At 52.1% G+C, this 10,004-nt stretch overlaps 1 protein-coding gene across 6 annotated transcripts; it reads left to right on the forward strand.

The window, feature by feature from the left end:
- Positions 1 to 145: 145 nt before the first annotated feature.
- SLC35C2 (solute carrier family 35 member C2) lies at positions 146 to 8,434 on the forward strand. 6 transcript variants are annotated; one of them, XM_034787760.1, is made up of 10 exons: positions 146 to 257; positions 484 to 783; positions 1,075 to 1,225; positions 3,196 to 3,259; positions 3,499 to 3,571; positions 3,792 to 3,960; positions 4,210 to 4,293; positions 6,310 to 6,485; positions 7,267 to 7,396; positions 7,601 to 8,434. In XM_034787760.1, exons 1-10 carry the CDS (start codon positions 159 to 161, stop codon positions 7,717 to 7,719), a joined length of 1,365 nt encoding a protein of 454 aa, XP_034643651.1. In that variant the 5' UTR covers positions 146 to 158; the 3' UTR covers positions 7,720 to 8,434. The 6 variants fall into 6 exon arrangements, with proteins under 6 accessions (XP_034643651.1, XP_034643652.1, XP_034643655.1 ...); XM_034787761.1 differs by having other exon boundaries at positions 165 to 244; XM_034787764.1 differs by lacking the exon at positions 146 to 257 and adding an exon at positions 296 to 350.
- Positions 8,435 to 10,004: the final 1,570 nt, after the last annotated feature.

Consider the following 10,004-nt stretch of genomic DNA (forward strand, 5'->3'; position numbering starts at 1 on the left):
GGGGGGAGAGGAGAAGGGAGCTGCAGGGCACCACGGGCGGAGAGCGAAGTGGGTGTGTGCAGAGCACCGCCCGCGGGGGGGAGGGGGGCTCTATGGCACCGCCTGGTGGGGTCCCGTCCCCCCCCCATGGCCCTGCGGACGCCGAGGCTGTTTCCGTGATGCTCCGCGCGGGGACACGTCAGGAGGCGGAAGGGGAAGGGACTGAGCGGCGCCGGCTCAGCTGCCCCGCGCCGGGGCGGGCCGCGTGGGTGAAGGGGGCGAGCGGGGGGAGGGGCCGCGTGGGTGAAGGGGGGAGGGGCCGTGGGAGTCCCAGCTGCCCCGCGCCGGGGCGGGCCGCGTGGGTGAAGGGGGGCGAGCGGGGGAGGGGCCGTGGGAGTCCCAGCTGCCCCGCGCCGGGGGGGGGGGGGGGCGCATGGGGGGAGGGGGGGGGGGGGGGGCGGGGGAGTCCGAGCTGCCCCGCGTTGACTGGCCTTTGCTCCCCAGGATGAAGCCTGGACCCCCCATCTCTCCCCCCGTCTGGGCTGTCCAGGGTGGCGCCCCTCACCGCTGTCTCTGAGGCGCGCTGGGCCACGGGCTGTCTCTGTCCTTGGCGGCAGCCCTGCAGCGGCCCGCTCGGGTGCGTGGCAGCCCCAAGAGGCCTGTGCCCGAGCCCCGAGCTGTGCCATGGGCAGGCGGCCGCCGGGCATCCCCTTGCTGGGGAAGGCAGCGCTGACGCTGGGGCTGGTGCTGCTCTATTACTGCTTCTCCATCGGCATCACCTTCTACAACAAGTGGCTGATGAAGGTAACTCAGGGCTGGGCAGCGCCCTCCCCTCGCCCCACCACACTGTCCAGGGGGATGGGAAGGGTGGCCCAGGGCAAAGGTGGGGGCGCTGCTGGGGCACAGTTGATTAGGGTGGGGGTACTAGAAGCTTGCTGGTGATGGGTGTATGAGAAGCAAGGGATGATCTGTGAGGGCAAATGCAGGGTGGGTGGCAACAGGTGCTGGGTGACTTGGTGGGAGGTGACAGGGTAGCTAGCAGTGCCTTGTGTATCTTGTGACAGGATCTGTGTGTCTGTGTCTGGCTCCCTGCAGAGTTTCCATTTCCCTCTTTTCATGACCCTGCTGCACCTCCTGGTTATTTTCCTGCTCTCTGCTCTGACCAGGGCCCTGATGCATTGCTGCACCAAGAGGTCCCGTGTGGTGCTGACCTGGGATGACTATCTCAGAAGGGTGGCTCCAACAGGTATGTACAGCCATGGAATGGAGGGCATTGCCCACAGATTAGGAAGAGAAGAGAGCCCTCTACTTTTCTTTCCAACACAAAAATCATTGTTAACTTACAGATAAAATTGGTGAAGTAACTAAAATAACAAATGGTATTTTACAAGTGACCCTCAGCTTTTGGCATGGTACCTGGGTTCTGTGGCAGAAGAGTGTGGCTATCCATTCTGGAATGGCTTCATTTAAATTAAATTTTAAAATGTAGGTTTCTATGCTTTAACTGTGTAGATGATGACTAGTACAAACCATACGGTATCCTTTATGTTAATCTTGACGATAAATATGCTTTCAGTTTTTGATGTTACAGACTTTTGTATTGAAAAGCTGAGTCACAAAAACTGCCAGGGAATCCTGGTGGGTGTGGTAGGTTGGTAGGAGACATTTAGGGCTGTTGGCACCTGGTAAGATGTGAGAAGCAGCTTGGGATGTGGGATAAGCACCTTCACTGAATTGCGTCTGCTATAATGACCAGGAGTCAAATCGTTAATGCAGCTGATGTTTAATATATCACATTTAGGTTTTGGAGATAATATCTGTTGTGATTAACGTGCCAGTTCACACCTATTAGAATAATTGTTTCTGGCTATCTGCAGTCAGTTTACCGTCAGGCCATGTTTTCAAGACTTTCTTCGTAGCTGTGAGGGCTATGTTGAATTATTTCATGAAAATTGAAATGCTGGAGCATGATTCAGTAGGAAGGTATAGATTCTGTGGCCGCAGAATGGACAGGACCCTGAATGTATCCTTTAAACATGTATCTACAGCGTTAACATTAAAAAGACTTGAAGTGACCAGTTAAGACAATTTACAGCAGTATTCTGCAATGCTGACAGTTTGTGTATCATTAACCATGATACAGAGATGTGGAAATTCACTTAATTAGCCTTATCTTTCATTTTCGCTTCACTCTTGCCATCTGTAACAGAGACAATTAGCGTACATAGTCCAAGTTATACCTATGTTTGTACTGAAGGACTTGCATGTTAATATACAAACCCTAGTCATAAACTATTTGTGGAAATTATTTTTCTTGGTCACTCCCAGTCCTTTAATTTAAGATGAGTGAAGTATTTACCTAGTTATTTCAACAAGTTTTAGTCAAGGTTTTTTTGGGTGGGATTTTGTTTTTAATTATTTTTGGTGCCATCGTGATGCACAAATTCATAATACTCAGGCTCAGCTGCTGCAATTTTCCATATACAGAAGTAAAGGAATATGCCCTGATAAATGTCCAGCTAGTTCATAACACAGCACCTTTGCTACTCAGCTGCACAGGTTTCTGGCAACATAGCTTTGATCTTTTCTGCAGTGGCTCTCCTCTGAACAGAGTCTGGTCCACAATCACTGCCATGACTTACAGAACCAGCAGGAAACCTGCTCTGGTTCCTTGAGAGACCATCTCCCGCCTTATGTGACCATATCCTCCCTCTTTCCCGTGTTCCACAGAAGCAATAAAACTGTTGGCCTCAGAGGGAGGTTCGTGGATGGGCACACAGGACCTTCATAGGAGTCATACCTAGATGAGAGACTATCCTGCCAAATGAAATCTGACTGAGCACTACGTTGGTGCATTCAGAGCTAAACGCAGAATCCTCCCTTCACTCCAGCTTCCATGTAGTAGCCCCTGACTCTCACCCTGCTAAATTCTGAAAAGGTTTAAAAAATTGCAGACCCCCAGTGTTCCTAAACACAGAGAATGGAGAGATCATTGTTAGAACTCTTACTCATGGGAAGCACTCAGATATTAAAGTGATGGGCACTAATCGAAGAATAGGCTTGAGAGAAAAATACAAGGACCCATGAATATTTTCATCAGGTTGACCTAGGAGACTATGTCCAGGCACAGAGTTGTCTGGGGCAGCAGGGCATGGTTGGCAGCACATTCTGGTTTGGTAAAAGGACATTAATGCCGGGGGGTTCTTGTTTCTTTAGCATTGTCGACTGCCTTGGACATTGGGTTGAGCAATTGGAGCTTCTTGTACATCACAGTCTCCCTGTAAGTAGCATCCCCATGTCCACCCTGGGAGACATGAGTAGTGGGTTTGGTGAGTGCTCTGGCAGAGCCAGGCAGCGGGTCCAGGCCTGAGCACCAGGCCTTATAGGGGCGGTCTTCAGGTTCCAGACCTATGGAAATGGATATTGGTTTGGGGCTGGGTGGTCTGGCTTCCCAAGGTGTTGTGTTGGTAAGTGCCACATGATGCTGGAGAATGATTGATTGTGTTTTGACCTTTACAGCTACACAATGACAAAATCCTCTGCTATCCTCTTCATCCTGCTCTTCTCCCTGATCTTCAAACTGGAGGAGCTGGTAAGGGCTCTAGTGTTGTGAGCCCCTTGGGGAGGCAGCTGGTCAGGGCCCAAGGTGTGGGGATGAGTGTAGGTGAGGGCCTGGATCCTGAGATGGGAGAGGGAGGAAGGGACCTTGAGGGGAAGCAGCTGCCTGATTAATGGGTCTGGAAGAGAAGAGCAACTTGTCCTTATGCAGCCTTGGAAGCTTCCATGGTGATTCTGTGTTTGTTCTCGCTCAGAGGATGGCGCTGGTGCTGGTGGTTCTGCTCATTGCCGGGGGGCTCTTCATGTTCACGTACGAGTCCACACAGTTCAACATGGAGGGGTTTGCGCTGGTGCTGGGTGCCTCCTTCCTTGGGGGCATTCGCTGGACTCTCACCCAGATGCTCATGCAGAAGGCCGAGCTGGGTACGTTGGGAGGCAGGGCGTGGAGGGGCAGTAGCATCCCTAGAGCAAGAGGAGGGAATGGGGAGGTGGTGGCCCCTGAGGCAGGGGAGGAAGTGGGGAGGAAATGGGGAGGTGGGGCGGGAGGCAGAAGTGGTCATTGGGACATGGGATAGGGTGTTTGCCTAGGAACAGAACTAGTAAAGGCTTCTTTATGGCCTGCCTCTTCACCCAAATTTTGCTGACAAGTCTGCCCCAACTCTCTTCATACAGGGCTTCAGAATCCCATTGACACCATGTTCCACCTGCAGCCTCTTATGTTCCTGGGGCTCTTCCCTCTCTTTGCTGTGTTTGAGGGTGAGTTGGCTGGTGACAGGAGGGACTCTTTTTGGGGGCTGCTGGAGATCACTAGGCAGTTTGCTGCAATGGAGATGAACTGTATAGACAAGGGAACAACTTCCTGAATTTGCAAAGTAGGTAGGTGTTACAGTTTCAGGATTAGCTGCATTACTGATCCCCTTCCTGGCCTTCCTTGAGGGCACCCACTTTGGGTTTAGGGCTTCTCAGGTGGAGACCCATGCTGCTCTCCCAACAGACCGAGGGTTTGGGCTTGCAGTTCCTCTTCATCTCAGTACGCCAGTTACCAGCCAGTCTTCACAAAACAAAATACATTTTATTCTTAGGGCAAAAGTATTACAGGAAAAACAAAAAAACAATAAACCTAAACCTACATGCATTCTAAAATCTTACTGGAGATCACCCCCCAGCTCCAGCATACGCCTGTCAAAGGTGTCAGTCTTTCACACCTCTCGGCTGGGTTTGCTTTCCTGGTTGCCAGTTCATGTCAGGTTTCATATCAAGAACCAGAACCTCCTAGGGACAGTTCAGCGCTTTCTTTGTATGGTTTGGGCCTTCAATCTCTGGCCTCCTGTAACAAATCATCACAGCTCAATGGTCCTTTCCTCGGGGGAAGCTTCCAAACACTGTGGGGGATTTGCATTAGTCACCCCTTAGTGGTTCCAGCTTCTTCAGGAAACCCATCCACGGTAAGCCAGGAACACACAAATACAGTTACTCCTCACTTAACGTTGTATTTCTGTTCCTGAAAAAATGCAACTTTAAGTGAATCCAATTTCCCCATACGAATTAATGTAAATGAGGGGTTAGGTTCCAGGGAACTTTTTTTCACCAAACAAAAGACCACAGACACAGACACACACACACACACACAGTTTTACACAAACAATTTAATACTGGTACACAGTGATGATGATTGTGAAGCTTGGTCAGAGGGTGGGATATTTTCCAGGGAATGCCTTACTGCTAAATGAACTTGCAATTGACTGAGCCCTCAAGGGTTAACTCTCACAACATTCTAGGAGGCAGCAGGAAAGGAGGGAGGGAAGACAGACACACACCCTGTGTATGAAAGAAAAAATGCACATTTCCCCTTTAAGTAGCTGCCCCAGGCTTAAGGACACTGCCTTGTTAATTAAATCAGCTTGCTGAGACCGCAGCTACTGCCTAGATGCTCCCTCCTCGTGTGTCCACCCTACTCTAGGGAAGAGGGGTAAGCAGGGGGAGGGGGAGACACCCTGACATTAGTCCTCCTCTTCTCCCCGTAGAGCAAGCAGGAGTCTCTGGGAGCAGCTGCAAGTCAGAGGGCAGGAGCAGCACATGGCAGGGGGAGGGACACAGCTGAACTGCAGGCAGCTGCTGCACAGGGAGCTTAGGGTAGTGGGGAGCTGATAGGGGAAGCTGATGGGGCGGGGGGGCGCTGCGGCTGCTGGTCCACCCTGGTTCCAACCACCCACTAGCTACCTGCAATGGGCTGCTCTTCCTGCAAGCAGTAGACAAAACAGGCGGCTGCCAACGTTAGAAGGGAGCATTTCACAACTTTAAATGAGCATGTTCCCTAATTGATCAGCAATTTAACATCGAAAAACGTTAACTGGGGACGACTTTAAGTGAGGAGTTATTGTATAGATCACCGGGATTGATACAAAGGATTATGAATACTCTTCAGTTCATATTGTCTGGCCCATCTCAATATAATGGCCTTTTGAGATTTTCCAGTTGTAAGTATAATATACAAGAGGATCCCCAAAGATGCTGCATGTGGTTGCAATGTGTGTCATGGTAGGGACCTGCGGGCCCAGGAACCCAAGGGGCTAAGGCAACCCCTGTGCTGGCGAAGTGTTGAGTACTGGGTCAGCACACCTGGTGTGGGGGGAACAAGCGACAGCACCTCTCCTGGTATGGGGCAGAGAGGTTCAGAGGATGGCACTCACATCCCTACTGGTCAGTAGGGAAAGTGCTCCATTATTGCCTGTGTCAGTCTCTCCTTCCCTGCTCCCCTTCTCTTGATTTCAGGGTTGGCCCTATCTACGTCCGAGAAGTTGTTCCGTTTCCATGAGGCAGGGCTGTTGCTCAGTGTGGTGGGGAAGCTCTCCTTAGGGGGGTTTCTTGCTTTCGGCCTGGGCTTCTCCGAGTTCCTCTTGGTTTCCAGAACCTCCAGCCTCACTCTCTCCATTGCTGGCATTTTTAAGGTATGGAGCAATGATTCCTGTGTTAGTGCAGGTTTGCCCCGACTGGACCAGTTCAGACAGCTCCAGAGCAGTGTAACCTGTTCAGAGGTCCTAGGAAACAGGTCTCTGACACCTCACCTGCACTGCGGCTGCCACCCCCTGCCTCCCTATCCCTGCAGTTCTAGCTGCTTTAACTGAACTGGACTCCTGCAATGCTCCCTGCCCATCCCCCATAGGGATCCTACAGCAGCCTCCATCAGTGAAGGGCAGAGGCCAAAGGCTTTCCTGCCAGAAGGTATCAGTGAGGTCCAGAGCTTGGTGGGGTTCAGGATGTGTGTGAAGAGCAAAAGACTCACAGTTACATTGGAGGGGAAAAACTCTCCTGCTTTAGGGCATGGGGCTAGCCTTCATTAATGGGGTTTGGGTGACTCCCCGGGCACAGGCAGTCCCAGGCTCCCTTCTGTACGGTTTCCTGCCCCTTCCTCTGAGAAAGCCAGTGCTGGTGACACTGCAATTGGAGACTGGACACAATGGCCCGTGCTCTGATCTGATAGTCACTGTATTCCTGTGTGTCCTGGCCTTGCAGGTGGGGGCAGGTGCAGCTCCCAGAACACTGGTGTCCTTTCTCATCTTTCTGGGGTCTATTTTTTAAAACCCTTCCACGTGGTCAGTGTTGGCACTCTGAGGAGGGAGCACAGGCAGGGCTGTTTGAGCATCTCATGCACAGTTCAGCCAGTCCTCCTCACTCCTTGGCTTCACCCATATCCCGCCCTGCCATCTGTCCTGTTCTCTCTGTTTCAAGGAAATCTGCACCTTGCTGCTGGCCACTCACTTGCTGGGAGACCACCTGAACCTCCTGAACTGGGTGGGCTTTGCTGTCTGCCTATCGGGAATCTCCCTGCATGTCACTCTCAAAGCCTTCAGTTCAAAAGGTAATGTTGGTGAAGCCCCTGGTCTCTGCAGGGGCCCTTTCCAGCCTACGGCATGCCCCTCCCTGCCTGCACTACTGCCTCAATGATAAGCCCAGGCTGGGTCTGAGGCCTCTGTAGAGAGGGGAGGGACTAAGGCCTCTGCTGTGTGCATTTCAGTGGGGAAACACCACCGGTTTAGTCACTAAACAGGCTGTCTGTGTCTAGGTGAAAAGGAGTCAAAGCTACACAAAGGGACCAGCTCCAGCCCTGACCTGGAGCTGCTGCTGCGGCGCAGTGAGGCTGAGGAGGAGGAAGAGGAAGTTGTAACCGAGCTACAGCACTAATTTGGCCCTGAGCACAATGCCCCTGTTGCATCTGATCATCAGACACAACTGACAACTGAGCAGCAAACAGGTCCAAGAATCTTGGACTTACAGCTCCTTGAGGTTGGGCATATGAGAGGAGATGGAGCTGGTGAGGGGCCTGCTGCTCAGCACCCACAGACCAGATCCATGGAGCCTGTTTGGGTGGAACAGGCAGCGCTATACGCTTCCCCTTAAAAGGGATTGGAAGAGAACCCCCCGCAGCTGGAGTGTGGGGGATGGGGCGGGGAAACTAAGATTGTAGAACGAGGGGAGCCCATAGGCTGCAGGTCATGGACATGAGGGTCAAGGCTCAATAGGGACTCTTCCTCCAACTTGTTCTGGTGTTGGCTCCAAAGAGCGAAGGCAGAAGGGCGCCTTTGGGGCTCTTTCCCCACAGCTTTGCCATTCAGAGCCCTTATGTTCTCTGAAGTTGATGGTGATCTAAAAAATCTGGGACTTGCCCCCATGGGGCAGCCATTGTACCCAGTAACTTGTTCTCTTCGCATTGTGTGCTGGGACCGAGGATCCTCCCTGCTTGTTATTGGGGACCAATCCAGGCAGGATAATCAGGTAAAGAGGTGCACTGCTGGCCCCGTGGGGCTCTGCAAGCCATTAAGGGCCAGGGCGTCTAGGCAGCAAATTTCTTTATTGAAAAGAGTTCTGATTTTTCATGGAAATAAATGACTGAACAGCTTCCGCCTCTGCATGCAGCTGAATGTGTGTGCACCTGTTACAGAAAAGCAGAGGCAACACTCCCTTCCTCCATCCAAGCCATTACCTCTATCCCGGCACTGTCCTGTGAGATGTTCATCCTGCCACTTGCCCTGAGAGTCTCCCTGGCCTGGCACACAAGGTGCTTTTGGCTGCAAGAGGTAGGTGTCCATGTAGAGTGCTGAATGGCACTGGTCTGCAGCCCCCTTGTCCTCTCCAGGAAGTAATAAAGAGAACTGTAAGGTCTCACCTTTGCGCTACCTCCTCCCCAGCATGCCTGAAGACTAAGCTTGATAAGTTTATGGATGGGATGGTATGATGGGATAGCCTAAATTTGGCAATTAATTGATGTTTGATTATTAGCAGGTAAATATGCCCAATGGTTTGTGATGGGATGTTAGATGGGGTGGGATCTGAATTTCTACAGAGAATTCTTTCCTGGGTGCTGGTGGATGAGTCTTGCCCACATGCTCAGGGTTTAACTGATCGCCATATTTGGGGTCGTGAAGGAATTTTCCTCCAGGGCAGATTGGCAGAGGCCCTGGAGGTTTTTCGCCTTCCTCTGCAGCGTGGGGCACGGATCACTTGCTGGAGGATTCTCTGCACCTTGAGGTCTTTAAACCACAATTTGAGGACTTCAGTAACTCAGGCATAGATTAGAGGTTTGTTACAGGAGTGGGTGGGTGAGATTCTGTGGCCTGCATTGTGCAGGAGGTCAGACTAGATGATCATAATGGTCCCTTCTGACCTTAAAGTCAATGAGTCTAAGTTGTGCTCTCTGCTCCCTGCTGACTTCCACCAGAAGGAGGTAGAAGAGGACTGTCTCCTAGGAGCCCATGTACCAAGGAGGATGCAAAGGTTTTAGTGTCATGGGTTCCTGCAGGAGCTTGCACTCTGTATCTGCCCTTGGTTTCAGGCAATAACTCCTGCCAGGTTAAGGGCCCAACTGCTCTTTCCCGGTAGCACAGGTTCGGTTATGAGTTTTGAGGATTAGTGTAGTGTTCCCAGAAATGGACAGCAGGTGGCACTACGACCCCATATTCCAAAGCCACGTTGCCACCCAGGCAGGAGAAGGCGTGTGGGTGGGTGTATATGTCATAAGTAGGGCCCTACGTCCCTGAAGAACATGTCAGAGACCATGAAATCAGACCTTCCTATGAAATCTAGCTATTGGAGGTGGGAGAGAGGGGCAGGGCTTGGAGCACCCTGGCCAGGAGCGCCTACCATTCCCGGGCTCCAGCTGCTAGTCCACTGGGCTAGGGCGGGACAGGACTTTCTCTTCCCCTGCACGGCTGCTCTTGGGGGGGTTGGGAAAGATCAGACCCATCTCTGGGTACCTCCCCCAGCTGCAGGAAGCTCTGTGGCTGCTGTCTTCAGAGCCTAGCTCTGAAAGCAACACAGAAGAGAGAATGGTAAGCTTGCAACCCCCCTACAACAGCTTTGCGACCCCCATGACCCTCTTCAGGGTCTGGGAGTGGGGCTCTCTGTTCTGTGAGCTGCTCTTACCCTGATTCTCAGCAATGTTCTGACACTGCCAGTGGGAGTCCGGCTAC

Source organism: Trachemys scripta, chromosome 12 (genome assembly GCF_013100865.1).
Source record: "Trachemys scripta elegans isolate TJP31775 chromosome 12, CAS_Tse_1.0, whole genome shotgun sequence".
NCBI lineage: Eukaryota > Metazoa > Chordata > Testudines > Emydidae > Trachemys > Trachemys scripta.